This window comes from Balaenoptera acutorostrata, chromosome 9, assembly GCF_949987535.1.
Source record: "Balaenoptera acutorostrata chromosome 9, mBalAcu1.1, whole genome shotgun sequence".
Lineage (NCBI taxonomy): Eukaryota > Metazoa > Chordata > Mammalia > Artiodactyla > Balaenopteridae > Balaenoptera > Balaenoptera acutorostrata.
Window position 1 is genome coordinate 72,898,845 of NC_080072.1, and position 17,171 is coordinate 72,916,015.

Genomic DNA, 17,171 nt, shown 5'->3' on the forward strand with positions numbered 1-17,171 from the left:
TTCTGAGTTTGATTTCTTCATCTGTAAAATTTAGTTTTTATATGGATTCAAATAGATTGTGAATACAAAAGTGCTTGGACACTACAAGAGTTGTTTATTAATAATAACAACAACAACACCTTACAATCCAAAAGTTGGGAATCCTCAACATTGATTTATTTGATCATGTGTGTGTAGCAGGGAGCGGGACACGACAAGCAAAGCACTGCGTGAAACCAGAGACCTTTCCTTGAACTCACTGCCCAATCCCTCCTCCCGCCCCTACTTGTTCCAGGTGGTGATTTATTCTTTAGCCTTTGGGGCCAAACTTTTCTGAATTCGGATTCCGGCTGTGCCACTTCTAGCTGTGTAACCTCAGACAATATCCTTAGCTTTTCGGAATCTCAGTTTCCCTACCAGGGAATAGTAAACCCCCTCTCGCCAAACTGGTGTCACAAACAAACGAGAGATTAATGGAAAGAAAGTCCTTTGCTTTGGTCGGTAAGTAATTGCAGCTCCCCAACTCCAGCGCCTTCCTGGGCGCGCGGGACACCTGCAGACTCCCGCTGGGAGCGGCTCGGGGCGGGGAGGACCCACAGTCACCATGGCAACCGGAGACGCCTCGTGTTCCCCAGCAGCTTGCGGCGGAGCAGAGAAGGCCAGCCGGCCGCGCGCCGCGAAGAAGACCCCCGCGGCATGAGGGGGGAGGAGGCGGTGACCGCGGTGGCGAGGCCCGAGGCGGGCCGCGACGGCGAGCAGTCTCGGCCGCCCGCAGGCCTGGGGTGCGGGGCGCGCGGGGAGACCGGAGGCCGCGGCTCCCAAGAGTCCCGGAAGCAGTGTGAGTTCCCTTTCAGCCTCGGACCCCGCGGGAGGGACGTGGACGAGGAGAAGTGGTGAAAGATGAACTGGGGGAAACCGGAGTAAGACTAGCTGAAGCCGCAAAGGTTTTGTAGGGAGGGGGCGAAGCTGCTGTTTTGGCAAAGGCAGGGGTGATGGTTTTGTGGCCGAAGGCATCTGGTCCATTTCCGCAAGCCCTCCTTCATAAAAGGCTACCTGAGTCCAGGTAGCCTCCAACTTAATTGGTAGTGGCATTGGCCTGGAAGGTATTGAAAAAAATTGTGTGTGTATATATACATACATATGATATTAAAAATATTAAATTATAAAATATATCTTAATTATAAAAATGTGTAAAATATAATATATAAGTTTTAAATATATGTAAAAATATGTTTAAATTATAAAAATGTGTAAAATGTAATATATAAATTTAAATTTTACACATAATAAAACTATGAAATTTATTTTTTAAATACATAAATGATATACACACATGGAAATATGCAGATCATTTTTGTCAATTCCTTCATTTTACAGGCCAGGAAACTGAGGTCTACACTAGAGGAAAGGAAGTGACTTGCCTACCATCATTCAGTGCTGGAGAAATCCTTCAAACACTTAAACCCCCATCTCTTGGATTATCAGTTCATAAATTATGATTACCTGATCCTTTTAGAATCTCACAATCATGGGCCACATTTTAACACACTGCTGTTGTTTCCTCCCTGCCCTGCCGAACACACAAACAACATTCAAATAACTAGAAGCAGTTCTGGTTCACAGTCACAGCCAACATGGTTGAGTCCGCGCTAGGTCGAAGTGCTCTTCCATACTGTTCCATAAATGTACAGATATTTCACAGCCCTTTGTGTCCCACAGGTCTTCAGTAGGTGGTAAGGAATGATGAAGATGAAAATAATAGGCCGAAGAGGAAGGCAAGCGTTCCCAGCCCTTTTGCAGCGCCTCCCTGATTGCCTCTCCAGAGCAGCGTGGCTTCCTCTGCACCAGGACAACAGAGGAGCGAGGGTTGGGCTGAAGCGGCTCAGCTTCCGCTCCTCGAGGGACCACGCACCCTCCTCTTGGGAGACGGAGACCCCCCGAGGAGCCACAGAACTGCTGCCGCCTGGTGAAAGGACCTCTTCCCTCAGCATCAGCCACAATGTGCCTGACTATGATACCTCATTCCTGTTACTGTCAACAGCATGCAGAGACCTTATTTACAGCAACTAAATTCAGTATATATAAGTATTCAGTACACTTAAGTAATTCCTTACTCCGACTTAAAATTCTATCTATCTGGGAATTTTCCTGTTAAAGATGCTATAATTTAAAGGTTCTGTATTCCCCATGACTGTAGGAGTAAAAGGTGGAATTAACCATTCACTCATCAATTTGACAACTATTGAGTCCTTTCTGCATGTCAGGCATTGGGCTGGTTGCTGGGAAATGGGTAATGGATTAAGGCAGGTGTCCAGACTTTCAGGAGCTCACAAAGTCAGGGTGGGGGGCATATGAAGAGTTCCTGCCTCAGCCTTCCTGAGCTCCTGGCCTCAGCTGAAGTAGAGACAGAATATTTACACCTGCACAAAGTACCCATTCAATTTTCAAATTTTTTTTTTTGAAAGGTCTTCAATCTCTATTTTTTGGAAAGGTCCCCAGTCTCTGTACAGCTTCTACTCCCTAATCACACATCTGCTCCCAAATATACACAGATAAAATGTGGTGCTTTCCCACTGAAACATTTTTGAATTATATAGTGGCGGCTATTTGAGCACCCACCAAATCTTTCATAGACTCAGTGTTACCTTTCTTTTTTTCTTTTTTCAGTGTTACCTTTAAAATAATTTGTAGTGCTTTCACCACGCTGGCTGAACTATCCCAGTATTCTCCATTTTATTAAATCAGTGAATCCAGTACAATCAGGTTAGTGTAGTGTGGTGGGGCTATAACCTCCCTTGATCTGAAAATTATACTTCTATTAAGTGGATCTAAAATTACATGAGCTGTTTTGACAGACACATTATATTATTAACACACATAACAAACGCAGTCTATGACATCCTTAGTTTCTCTTTCCCCCCCTGTCCAATTGAAAACATTTGACCCAGGCCTTTTCTGTCCTATGCTTATGCAATTCCTTTGTTTGGTCCTAAATACAGGTCGTTATATGTATCCCCAACCATCCCGTCCTATGAATTTTAGCACTTCATTCTGGGTGTAGAAGGCCCTTTGAGTCCTGAGTTTGCCATTCAGCACATGAACCGTTCACCAGGTTTGTGCCATTCTCACATTTGGTGAGTTTGCTGAAAGTTCCTATATTCAAATTAACAAATTAAATGGTGACCCCAACAGTTCCAAGTAGAGTCTCTAGAAGCCCCTGATCTGTCAGTCAGCATCTTTGGCGTGGGCGCTCTCTGCCAAAGAGAAATGCACGTTATCAAATGCCTTGCTGAAATGCGCACACTGCACCGTGACTACAGCGTCTCCCTGGTCTGTCTAGTTTAGTAACTTGATTTGAGAGAGGTAGGTAGGCACGACTTTTAGTTTTTATGACTTCTGGAAGTTACTTTTTCGTCTATCAAATAGGAATAATTATACCTGCCCATAGGTTGTCCGGAAGAGAGATTATGTATGTAAGATGCCTAGGGCACGGTAGCATTCAATAAATTGTAGCAATTGTTATTAGCCAGCTTGTTTGCTTGCTTTCTTTCTTTCTTTCTGTCTTTCTTGGAGCTGGGAACATTTGTCTATACTAGCTCTTTACTACTATCTCATTTTTCATAGTTCCTCAAAACCTTTGGTGATTTCCTCTGTAAATTCTCATAACAGAAGGGCTGAAATTTGTCAAGAGACTTGAACTTAGAGCAAGTGATCTCCTCCTCTCTTCTGAACTATTATAGGCTTTTCTTCTTTCTTGGCCACATTTCTTACACCCTTTTTCTGCCTGAAGATCATGATTTAACCAAAAAAGTTTAAACCAAAGTTAAGCTAGAGTAATTCTGACCTTCATTCATCTCTCATTCATATGACTCCTAATTTGGGGGAAACAAGATTCAGAAAGTATCCAACTCTGCCTTGTTCATGTCTGAGGGTGTGTTTGGGTCTCATGACCAGGAATGAACCAGACCCACAGCCATATGCAGCAGGTCTTTTTCCCCATTTGGGTCAGTCTGCACACAAGTCAAAAGTATTTACTTGTCTTCCCTATCGGTTAGTCAGGAAAAGATGACACCTGCCATAGCTTTGTGTTGGTTAGTTAGGTTTTCCATGGCTCCTTGGATTGAGCTTTTGGGCACTAAGACTAGAGCTACCGGATCCCTGATGTTCACAAGGCTGCGTGCGCAGACATGCATATAGAAGAATATTTCACTAATTGAACAATGCTTAGTTCCACTTGAAACGCATTTGTTGAGCATCTATTATTATGTCAAACTCTGTTCTAGGACTCTAATGAACTGAACAGACAACATCCCGGCTCTTATGGTATTTATGGCCTGGTAAGGGAGACATATGGTAAACTAATAGGTACACGAATAATTGTATATAAAGTAAATGAGGCTGCACACACATTGCAATAAATCAAATGAAAGAAAAGAGGAGAGTACTATGAGAAAAAGTAACCAGGGGCATTTCAAGATTGTGGAGCCAAGGAAAGTTTCCTTAAAGAACTGACATTTCAGCATAGACCTGAAATTCAGGTAGAAGTTACCCGGGGGAAAAAAAATTAGGAGAAAGGCAATTCAGGCAGAGAAAATAGAATGTTCAAAGGCTTCCATGTGGGGATGGACAGAAGGGCCATGTGGTCGGAGCTCAGAGAGCAAGAGAGAGAAGCTGACAGGAGAGATTAGAGAGATGGAAGGGCTCAAATGACACAGCGCTCCCTGGGGTGAGCAGAAGAAATGTAGCTAAAGTACTTAGAACAAATAATCCATCCTCAACTATAGCAGTGTTGTCTTGTGGGGGCAGGTTTAGAGGACAGGAAAAAGTCCTATGTCCATTAGTGGCTCACTACTACAATTCAGGTTTATTCTTTAAAAGATGATGAGGGACTTCCCTGGCGGCGCAGTGGTTGAGAGTCTGCCTGCCAATGCAGGGGACACGGGTTTGATCCTTGATCCGGGAAGATCCCACATGCCATGGAACAACTAAGCCCGTGCACCACAACTACTGAAGCCAGCGCGCCTAGAGCCTGTGCTCCACAACAAGAGAAGCCACCGCAATGAGAAGCCTGTGCACAGCAACAAAGACCCAATATAAATAAATAAATAATAAATTTATTTTTTTAAAAAGATAATGAAATACTGCTAGACTCTTCTGTATTATGTATCTGGATTGTAGGCTCCAAGCATACATCTTTCTTATTCATTGCTGTGTCCTCTGCCCCAAATGCCTGGCACAGAGTATGTCTTTAATAAGAATTTGTTGAATAAATGAAAGTTTTCTTCAAGCTAATGAAGAAAACTTCATATATTACTTCATAACACCTAAAAGAGGTATCTGAAACTTAACCCCCAAATGTAAAGTTCCCCCCAAAACTAAAAGTTACAATGGAAGAGATCTTTCCAAAATAGAGTCTGCAGGGTGAATCGTCTGCTGTTTATATGGAAGGATTTGTCTCTTTAAAAAGTAGTTATTCATGTAGGTAGTGGCTAGAAGGTTGGGCAGAATTTATGATAAGTAACCAGTTTTGTTAATGTCTTTTTAGGGAAGAAACTTTTATATTGTGAGCCACATAAGAGAATTAAGGAAGTACTGGAAGAAGAACTTTATATTAAGAGAGATGAATGCCACATTAAACATCCACCTGCAGGTAATCTCAGTAACAAATGAGGTATATTTGCAAAATGGATATAAAATTGTCTGTCTGATGGCAGAGCGATTATTTTATTTATTGCAAAACCATGACTATTAAAAGAAAAATGGGTCCCTGGGAAATTCTTGGCTAATTTTATAATTATTTTGCCTATTCCAAATAAAGTGTTGTATTTAGAAAAAAAATGAGCTAGGTATCAGAATCTACATTGCTGTCCCACATTTTTGGTGGAGTTATTTGTATTTAATGATAAGTAGAATTTTTTTCCAAGTGCCTGAAAAGCACAATAACATATTCTATCTTTATCAATATAAGTATGAGCAATAACAGTGGTTCTCAAAGTTTAGACTGCATCAGAATTACCTGGGAATTACCTGTTAAAAGCAAATAGCTGGGCCTCATCCATCAGTTACTTCTGAGTAACTGGCTCAGAACGTCTTTGGTGGGACTTCCCTGGTGGCACAGTGGTTAAGAATCCGCCTGCCAATGCAGAGGACATGGGTTCGAGCTCTGGTCTGGGAAGATCCCACATGCCGCGGAGCAACTAAGCCCGTGCACCACAACTACTGAGCCTGCGCTCTAGAGCCCATGAGCCACAACTACTGAGCCCTCGTACCACAACTACTGAAGCCCGTGCACCTAGAGCTCGTGCTCCTTAACAAGAGAAGCCACCTCAATGAGAAGTTTGCGCACCACAATGAACAGTAGCCCCCGCTCACCGCAACTAGAGAAGAGTCTGCGCACAGCAGCAAAGACCCAATGCAGCCAAAAATAAATAAATAAATTAATTAATTTAAAAAAAAAAAAGGTCTGGGGTGGGGTCCAAGAATTTGCATTTCTACCAGGTTTCCGGGTGACGTTGATGATGCTGGTCCAGGGACCCCACTTTGCAAGTCACTGACCCAGAAGAATCTAAGTCATTTAAATCGGTCAAAGCAGCCAAGGATTTTATCCCACATACACATGGTATATGAGTTACATGGCCTGGGCATTGAGAGCTTGCACTGATGCTTCATTTGAAAAAAGATATGCTCTCAAGAATCCCTCACAGATGTTATTTTGAAACTGCTGGATCCCCTCATTTTCATAGTTCCTTCTCAATGATTGCTAGGTGCATATTTCATGCTTTTCAAACCATCAGGTTTTTATTGCAACCCTCTTGGGTACCAGCAGTTGCTTGAAGATATAAAAGAACTGTTAAGGCACGACTCCTATACTCAGAGAAGTTGACATTTTCTGAGGAGGATTGTTAAACAACTGTCTGGTGGGACCCAAATTCACTAAGAATTCCTAAGAGAAGATGCTGCAGGCCCAGAGGTACATCTTTTCAGACTCCATGGTGTATTTTCCCACTTTTTTTTTTTCGTATTTCTTCACTCTTTATTCGGTCCTCTTGATCTATTTATTGATCTCAATACCAGTGCCACATTGTCTTTGTTACTATAGCTTTATAATAAGTCTTTTTTTTTCCAATTTTTAAAAATGTTTTCCCACTTTATGTTTTAAAACCAGCATAGAAACACCTTTTAGGGCTTCTTGTGTCACCCATTCTTATGGAAAGAGATCAACAAAACGGCTCATTTTGTTCATATAGTGTCTTGAAGGAAAGTTGAAAGTCTTAGAGTGTGAACTCTATGGATGGATGCAAAATGACCTACTAAATTACTTCTCTGAACCCCAATCTACATATACTACTTCCCTGGTGATTAAAAAAAATAGTTAAGTCCATACTATTATATTTTGGGTCACCTTCATTGTTTTCAGTGATTACATAAAAGCTGATTTATACACTAGTTGGATGTTGTATTATTCTTAATGGATACATTTGATTATGAGACACTCTAAATGATTAGGAAAAATCATTTGGTTTATAAAAATTCATTTTTCTAGGCAGTGTTTTCAAATATTCTTCATGTAAAACGGAGAATGCTTGGGCTGCATGGGGAGCTGCATTTTAAATAACATCCACCAGAGGTCGCACGGAGGTGCTATTTTAGCTTAGAAAAATCTTTCAAAGCTGAGGATTGATTCTGTAAGGTTAAGTCTTAAAGGGCTCTACTGATGAAAAACAAAAACCTACTATATTTTTTCTTTTCCTTTTCTTCTTCTCCTTTTTTTAATGGCTGGGGGCGCCACGTCCTTGGCCAGAATAGGAAACTAGCACCCAGGGAGAATGCCACACTCTTCCAGCCTAGCCCAGAGGGCTGGCAGCTCGGGTCAGCCACTGGACCTTCTAGAAGGAGGTTTTCAGTGACACACTCTTTTAAATATCAGAAGAAAGCTATGGCTTCTCTTGCTGGAAAACACACCTTGTCACGTACACCCATAATTCTGCATAAAATTCTGAGGGGCTTGTATGATTTATATCGTAGCTATTCCCAGATGTTAGGAGTAAGTATGCTTGACCCATTCATTGTCTTCACTTCTTTACTTATCGTTTGCTCCTTCACCCATCCCAAATAGGCTTTTGCTTCCATGAGTGCAGGGAAATTGTTCTTTTCCAGATTGCAAATGACCTTTTTCTTGAAGGTCAAATGCAGTGATCTTGAAGGTCAAATTCAATCTCCTGGTTTCAATCGTACCATCTATTGAGGGGCATTTGTTCTGAAGTTAAGCAACTTAAAAGAGAGCATGTTTTACTTCCGATTGAGCTAATGATGACAATAATGGACGTACCCCAAAGCAGTGGACTTAAGTTATTTCTGTCCTTTTTTCTTCTCCTTTGGTTGAATGAAATTGGTAAAAGGTCAAAAGTTTCTTCTCTTTGGGTTGCACAAAATCAACCAAAGGTCAAAAGATCCAGAAGTTAGGTTTTAAGGATGTTTAACAGAGTGAACATTACATTTATTTTAGAATATTGTTATTTGGGTAGCAAGAAGGGACTCAGGAAAAAGCCGTTCAGTGAGGGACCCTCAGGTGATTGAGCTATGCCACCTGTTCTTGTGGTCATGTATGACAACAGTTAATAAGAGCTGTGAAGACCTTGCAGTGGCCAACATGTCCCAGGTGATTATTACTGTGCACCCCATATTTGGGTCTGGGGAATGGCATCAGTGACAACAAGAAAAATGGACTGCCAGGCCTCTAAGCCTTCCCTTCTCTGGGTTTTTGAGTCCTTCTAGGTTCCTGATGTAGAGCTATATGGGTTCAGTGAGAAGGGGAGGGGTAGGTGGGTGAAGGGAGGCTCTCTAATGATGATGATGATGATGATGGTGGTAATCATTCATAATTTTATTTATTTATTTATTATATTGGCCATCATTCACAGTGCGTCTCCTGGACATGAAAGTTTTTACAAATTACCTCTCTTAATCTTTGCAACAACCCTATGCTCTTATTGAAACTGCAGAATGCGTTTTGGGACTTAGTAGAGCGTAGAGCTTGGTAGAGCTTCTGTCTCCGTGCGGAAAGAATTCAGTGAGAGACAGAGTGACAGGTAAGCAAAGAGTTTGTTAGTATAGGACACTTGTGAGATTTACAAGTGGGTGGGCAAGAGGGTGGCACGCCAAGAACTTAGTGGGCTGCAGTTTTATAATCAAAGGAAAAGTGGGGAGAGTAGACATCAAGCTTCCATCATCAGTTTCTCCTCCACATTGGGCAGGAGTATTCTTGTCCCTACATGGTCAAACTGGGACTATCACGGAGCAATGGAAATAAGCAAAAAGGCGGTTACATATACTAAAATATGGTAAATCATCTCAGGTTTCAGTTTAATGTCACCTTTTCCTCGTATTTTTGTTTTTAGTGTGCACAGAGAAGCATGTCCTAGGAATCATTAACTTACTGGCCTCACTGGACAGGATGTGGGTCTCATTCCACCATTGTTTCATTGTTTTGGGACATGTCTCATGCTTCTGGTGCATGGTTTTGTTGCTAAGCAAGCCCACTTGGTTTTGTTGTTAAGCAAGCCTGCTTTCTTGAGTGATCATTAACTTATAGGGGTCTCCCATACTTTTTTCTTTACTTATGATCCCTTAGTGGGATTAACTATTTAATCACCTACTTTGTCCCTGTACTCTGTCCCTATCATTATTATTCCCATTTTGCAGCTCTGGAAGCTGAGGCTTGGGGGAGGTACAATGACTTGCCTGTTGTCACACAGTGGGATAACTGATACTTGAATGTAGGCTCATCAGAAGCTGATGTCTTTGCTCTTAGCCATTGGGATATACTTTAAAATATAAGATTATGTTTTCTTAGAGGAAAAAAGATTTGAAACTGTACTGGTAGCAAATAGTATTCTCTTCAGTAACAACAAAGTTGTCACAATCTTCTCCAGGTTTAAGTTCAAACTTGAGGTAGAAGAGGTTTCAGAGGCTTTACACATTCCTGCCCCAAGCACAGGGACCTGGATCTACAGGGTCTCATCATCCTGAAATGATGAAAAGAAGAAATGCAATTTTCTGATCAGATCTGCTGTCAGGTGTAAATGGAATTTGGGCAACCTATGGAACCTTCTGGATAAGTAAGAATTTAGCTAACATCACAATTCATATATTCTTAGTGGTTCCCTGAAGATTTCCCCCTCCTTACAACTTTTTTAAAAAGAAGAGGTAGGTTTATGAGACATGCATTATGGGACTATTGCATTCATTTTGCCATTTATTTTAAAGCTATTTCTACATTTTGAAAATTTTCTATAGAGGACCATGTGGAAATACATTAATGTACTACTTTAATGTTTTCAAACTGCAAGGGCTTTTGTACTTTTCTGGCTAAAACCTGCAGAGTTTATGGTAGTCATGAAAAATTTGATTCATGAAGCTCACTAGTGTTCTCTTATACATTTCCTTTCCCAATGAATTTCAAGAGTGTACTGTCAGATGCATTCATTTGTGTCTACATGTGCCTGAATGCATGCAAACTTAATGTTGAGTCTGGTTTGTTTATTATGTTTAGTACAAATTTAAGAAATGTGAAATATTACCCAGCAAGTGTGGATATTTTTGCTATTCATTAATTCATTCAACAAAAATGTTTTTGTACCTATAATATACAAGGAACTTACTAGACACCAAAGGCATGTCAAGATAATTACAAAAAAAATAATAATAATTACGGAGCTTAGAAGTCACCAAATATAAATTTAAATTACTTAAAATTTTCTTCCTCTGAACATGTTTACACAAAGGAAGAATAGACAATATGTTTCTCAACTGGCTTTTAAAGCTCCAAGGTTCCTTATTCACAGTCCTGAGACAGCTGGGGAAACAAAAATATTTTTAAAAGGCGACCTTCTGATAGACCAGGTCAGATCCCATTGGGATCTAAAATTTTACGCTAAAATTTTCAGCGTAAAGACTTGGTTTTGTAACTTTAAAATTCAGGATAAAAACACACCTAAAAAGGTTTTTGAGTAGAAGAGGTTTGGGGGCATGAGAAGAGGAGAGAGAAGAAGAATCTCTAAGATTCTGAACTTCAAGGAAGGATTTGATTCCTTTCTCTTAGCGTCTCTCTTATGCTTGCTGCCCTTTTCCTTTTCAGGTTAAGCTGCCAACATTGAGGTCTCTCTGGCCCCATTGTTCTGCACAACCCCCCTTTGTCTTCCTTCCTCCTCCTGGAAAACATTTGCCCAGAGCTGAGAGAGTTGAATTTCCCTTTAAAGAAGCCGCTGCTTCAAAGGATAGTCACACTTCTTTTTGGTCCTCTTTTCCTCCAGTTGAATATATCACTTTCCGTAATGTCTTCATGCCAATATCCTATCAAATCAAAGTCATGCTATTTTTCCCAGCACCCTCTATCCCCAAGTACAGTAAACACTTACGTATAACAACATTTTGCTTTGAGCGGTTTTTTTCCATGCATTTCTAGGCATATGCATTTACATTTCAGGTATTTTCTCTATTAAGCCATAAATGTGATTGCATCTGAAAGAGCCACCTAGATTAGACTAGTACAATTCTTCTATCTAATTTGATGTGGGTTTTCTACAGAGTTCTACCTCTGGATTTTTAACCGTTTTCCATTTACCAGACCTTCCCACAATGTGGAACAAATCTAAATCTATTTTCTTGGTTTCTCACAGGGTGTCACGGGGGTTATTGAATAAATGTTTGCGGACTCCTACGTCTGAGAGTTTGTTACCCTTTTCTATCTCTAGACGGGTCAGGAAAGGAAACTGGCTTGATGAGTAAGGGAAGATTTGGGTTAGGTATAAGGAACAGCTTGAACTTTGTAAGGTCTTGGCAGAAGGAGATTGTGGAGTCTTCCTTGAAGGTCTTTGAAGAAGAGGGAGGAAACGAATCTTGACAGATAGCTCCAGCCACTCCATTCAGGAGCCGGGAAGGAGGGGAAAGGACTTACATTCAGCCTGGTGGGTCAGCTCAGTGACTGTGCCTCTGGAAATAGAATCTGAGTCCATGCTTGTACAGGAAAATCATTGTCCCTGTAAAAAGAAAAAGAAAAAAAAAAAGCTACTATTTATTGAGTACAAAGCACTTATGTCCATTTCATCCAAATACTATAATAGTCCTTCAAGGTAGATATTATTGTCATCCCCATGAAGGAACTGAGACATCGTAGATTAAAGAACTTGCCCGAAGTCATAGAATTGGTAGGTGGTAGAGCAGAGATTGAAACCCAGATCTCCTCTGAACTCAAAGGCTGTGCCCCTACTCATTGCATGGTACAGACTCCTTTAGGGAGAGATCATGTCAGTGGGTATGCCAGTGGGCAGCCTTGGATCTGTGGAGACTATTGGGCATTGACATTTGCAGCTTCAGAAATGGGAAAAACAGCTTACGGCATTTACCTGAATTCACTTCTTTGTTTGACTTGGGTCACAGTTTTCTACACAGTAGATTTTCACTAAATGCTTGTTAACTGATTCCCAGAATCTAAACATGTGATTTTAGGATATGGAGAAAAGCCCAGTGCAAATCATTACTAAACCAATACTTATTGGTGGTATTAGGATTTAGGACTATAATTTGCCTTGCACAGTGCATAGACATCACATTACAGATATTTTGTTATGATGTTTTCCAGTGAGTTTACTATTTCTTTCAAGGGGGAGATTAAACAACAACTAGTTTAGAAGATTGTTGGATCTATTGAATGAATTACTCTGGTAATTTTGGGTTATGTTATCTTTGGAAATACTTGTGCTTCTAGGAGTTAAAGCAGAATCAGACAAGATTGCCTGATGAAGCCCATATATTAATGATTATTTATTCCTGATTTCTCTGTGTCTTGCTATTTGTATTTCTTAATTGACTTTTCATCTATTTCTTTAGGGGCAGGTTAAATTCATAACACTGTAGAGGTTTAATTGCATAGGGAATAATTCAATGAATGAATTAGAATTACAGATTAAACAAAGGCTAAAGACCTTGGGTGGTTTGATAATCAAACCAAATAAACCTCCACCCAAATGGCTAAAGAAAATAATCACCAAGTAAATACTTTAGGAACGTTTTGTGCTGAAAAGAGAAGAAGCTAATAATCATTATCTTGCTTTTGAAAATATTGACAGTGGCCCTGGAAGGGATTTGGAGCATTAAAAGGAATCTCCCTGTGGGAGGCTTGAAGCCAGGACTGCCGAGCAGAAACAGTTTACTGCCACAAGCCAAGTACTATTCGAGGCACGGAGGGCTACAAAGTAAGACCTGGATACCCTTGACTTCCACCCCAAGTATGGAAGATACTGAGCTGTTTATAAACCAGTGGTGTATGCTTTATTTACAGCTCCCAGTCAAAATCCAATCTTCTTTTGACTTGCTTCTCTCAGGTTACTTGCAGTTTAGCTACATTGCCTTATTGTGGAACTTAAATAGTAATAGTTTAAGTAACCAATTTACCCCATGGATACAATAGAAGTTCACACTCTTGAGTTATACTCCTGACTCTTTCCTTTCCTTTTTATCCACGGAAGGCCTTCCAGCACACAGGCTCAGTGGGGAGGAATCTTGCACTGTCCTTTCTTCTAGACAGAAGATCTGCGTTTACTAGTGGAAATGAGGAAAGGGAGAAGAGGGAATTCAGGAAGAATAAGGCAACTGCTTTGCTAGGTTCCATTAGTTTTACCCTATTTTAGGTAGGAGGCCACCAGGCTGGCCCCAGTAGACTCTTCCTCACAGACATTATGTTTGGGGAAAGAACTGTTACTCATTCCTCACTGCCCCAGCCAGCGTCTGCCAGTGATATTTGTGGCAGGATGTGGAGAAGGCAGGGGTTCTGACATGGAAGCACAAGCAGTGTCCAGATAGTGTACGGACATACAATTGGGTCTGTAAGTCCTGAAAACAGCTCTACAATTGGGAGGGAACCCTGGGCTGAGAGGAAAGAAGTGTGTAAGTGCCAAGCTTGGGTCCTCTTAACCAAGATATGAGTCATACTGGCAAATGCTATATAGCACTTCATATTCTAGATTCTTCATATATAATTATCTACTAAATCTTTACAACAATCACATGAAACAAGTACAGTTCATTTCACAGATGAGGAAACTGAGGCACAGAAAGGTTTGAATAATTTACCCAAGTCACTCAGCTAGTGAGTAGAAGTCACGAGGCACCACCAACTCTGTGAGCCAACGATGCACAGGAACTGGGCTGTCTGGTGAATCTGGAATGGGGTGAGGGCTCAGCCCAAGTGCCACAAAGGAGGGGCGTCCCCAGGGAGGAAGCCTCCAGAATATGGATTCAATAGGAGGAAAATACAGCCACTAAAGACTGCAACACAAGGTGAAAAAATAAACAAACTTGTTACTTAAGGGGATTCATGTAGCAAAAAGGAACCAGTAATAGAGACCTGGGTCTAATAATAATAAAGTAGTAGTAGCCACCATTTATCATGTGCCAGGCGTGGCAGTCTTTTATAGTTATGTAATCCACAGGGTCACATGAGATGAGGGATTCAATCTTCATTTTTCACGTAAGAAAACTGAGGCTTGGAGACATTACATTACCCAAGGTACTATGTCTAGCGGGTAGTGAGGCCAGAACTACAAACCGGTTTCCATCTGACTCCAAGACTATGCTTCAAGCTTTGGGCCATCATGGCAGAGAATTCGCTCATCAGAAAACAAGGGTGGAATAGTAGTGGTTAAAGAGGTACAAATGCCAGGGCCATGGGAATGCAGGGTTAGGAACCTGGGAGTCAACTACATGCAAAATCCACAGAGATGTGAGTGACCTGAAGTAATGGTTGTTGCACCCAAGTCTGGGACACTTGCCCAGTGGGGGCTATTTATTTCAGCTTTCCACCCAATTTTTCAGGTCCCAACTCTAGTGGGCAAATCCATCATTCCAAGAAAACTCACAAAGCAATTTAGTTTAAAGATGATTTTCTAAATGCCATATTATAAGACTGGTTTGAAGAACAAATTACCTTCATTTGAAGACATAGAAGTGCAACAGATTACCCGATTTATCAATTGGAGGCATATAATAAAAAATATATGTTTGATTTTGACCATAATTACATTACTTTCATCCATACGGTTTAGGAGAAACTTATTCACAGCTCCCGCTCATTGATACTCATCCACACTACCTTCCTAGTGGCCCCCAGCCCTCTATCTCCAGCCTACATCAAGCCCTTACAGTGGTCATGTTATAGTATGTAACTGACATTGTTGTATGTTTTAGCTTCATCTCTGTAAGTTACCAGCTGCATTTTGCCATATAAACTGCTACTATCTGCTCTACAAATCACAACTGATGAATCCATAAGAATTAGCTGATAACTGATAACTGAGAATTAGATATTTCTCATTATCAATTAGAAAAGTTAGATGCAAGACAGAAATATCACAGATGAACAAAACCCACAGATAACTCTCAAAAATGGGTCAGTATTAATTCAGAAACTGTCAGAAACCCAATGAAGGCGGGACCCATGTCTCTCTCACTCACCACTGTTTGTCAGGCACTTAGCACTGTACCTGGCACGGTAGGTGCTCAATCGCTATCAGTCACAAGAATGACCACGCGAATGATGAAACAGGAAATACATAAGTGTTGAATGCCTCCTGTATGTTCGGAACCTTCTTGCTGCTACCCTACACGTCTCCCCCTCCACAAAAGTATATGGTTTTCCCTCTTTGAAGTACTAAATTAAACAATGTAAACAATAGAAGGAAAAGCAAGGGAACCCATTGACTTTAGTGTATGAGTCATGAATAGTTGTGCATATCTTCTATACACGCTGATGCTTTCAAAGAGAGGTTTTCCTTGGAATACAATATTTCCAGAAACCTCTCCTATAAAGTGTACTTTAGGTAGATAATTTGGGCAATCCTCACTGCCATCTTTTTCCTATTCATTTGTGCTTCTTTTCCTTTTTCTCATGAACAACACGATCACTGTAGTTGTAACTCCTCCAACATTTAATACACGTCATTTAAAATTTAAATTTAGAATCATGATCATCTAATTGTAGTTCTAAATCCTAAAACAGTTTTTGGTTAGAGACTATGAAGCATCTCCTGCTTTCATTATACTAACAAGACTGAGTCATTTACCTTGATCGTTTTCTTCTTATTCTGTGGCATGTAACAACAACAATAAAATCATAATATTAAAGTTGTCCAGCCCAGCACTTCTCAGGCTTTAATGTGCCTACAAATCACATAGGTATCTTATCAAAAAGCAGTTTCTGATACAGTCGATCTGGGGTGGGATGAGATTTTGCATTTCTAACCAGCTCCCTGCTGGTGCTGATGTTCAGACACTATACTCTGAGTAATGAGGGTCTAGAAGACCGAGGTTTCTCCAGTTACTTGAATCACATGGGTAGGGCTTTTACATTCTGCTCTACCAAATGAAGCACTGTTAAGAAAATTAAATCAATTTTAGATTAAAACGGGGTTGGAATTAAAGAGCATTTCCCCAAAGTAAAAACTTACTTATTTGTTCACTTATTGCTTTACTCTAGGATAAGATGAACAATTTTTCCATTGAGAAGAAACCTCTTTCTCCTGATGTCTGAAAAAACGGAAGAAACCCAGGCTTGTTTCACAGTTTAGATGTGTTTAAAAAAATGTATATTAGCCTGTAATTCCTATTATTGATATTAGTTCCTATCTATAAATTAATCCAAAGCAATGAAAGACGATTGGTAAAGTTTTGCTAAGCACCTGAAAACAATGGAGGAAAATATATTTATTTTTAGTTATCACAGTTGGGATACACTGGCCTTCTATTTCAGCTTATTTTATTAAGTATGTCAAATATGATAAAACAAAGGCATGTTTATTGAGTCTACTTCAAGGAAAACATTATAAATGTTAACATTTCACTGTAATATAATTGTGGTCATCCATTAAAAAAAAATTACAGGTATAGGTAAAGGTTAGTAAATGAATGGCAGAGACGAAAAGTCTCTGACTCAGAGACAACCATTTTAATGCTAGCCTTGGTAGAGCTCATCCTTTCTCTAGAATTTGTCACTAAATAGTAAGGAGCCAGGAAATTTATGAAGAGATTTTAAAGGGAGGGGGGCATTTTACAAATTCTGTAATACTGCTGGGCTAAAAAGAGGTTAGTTAAAAAGGAGAAAAAAACCTTAACCTTCCTTTCCCCCCAGTTGTCAAAAG

The 17,171-nt window shown here is 40.4% G+C and overlaps 1 protein-coding gene across 1 annotated transcript; it reads left to right on the top strand.

Annotated features, from left to right (window-relative positions):
• The first annotated feature begins 675 nt into the window (after positions 1-675).
• On the top strand, positions 676-15,236 carry LOC130708885 (uncharacterized protein C11orf97 homolog). The gene is made up of 4 exons (XM_057553280.1): positions 676-817; positions 5,525-5,629; positions 13,107-13,232; positions 15,223-15,236. The coding sequence occupies exons 1-4, from the start codon at positions 676-678 to the stop codon at positions 15,234-15,236; spliced, it is 387 nt and encodes a 128-aa protein (XP_057409263.1).
• Positions 15,237-17,171: the final 1,935 nt, after the last annotated feature.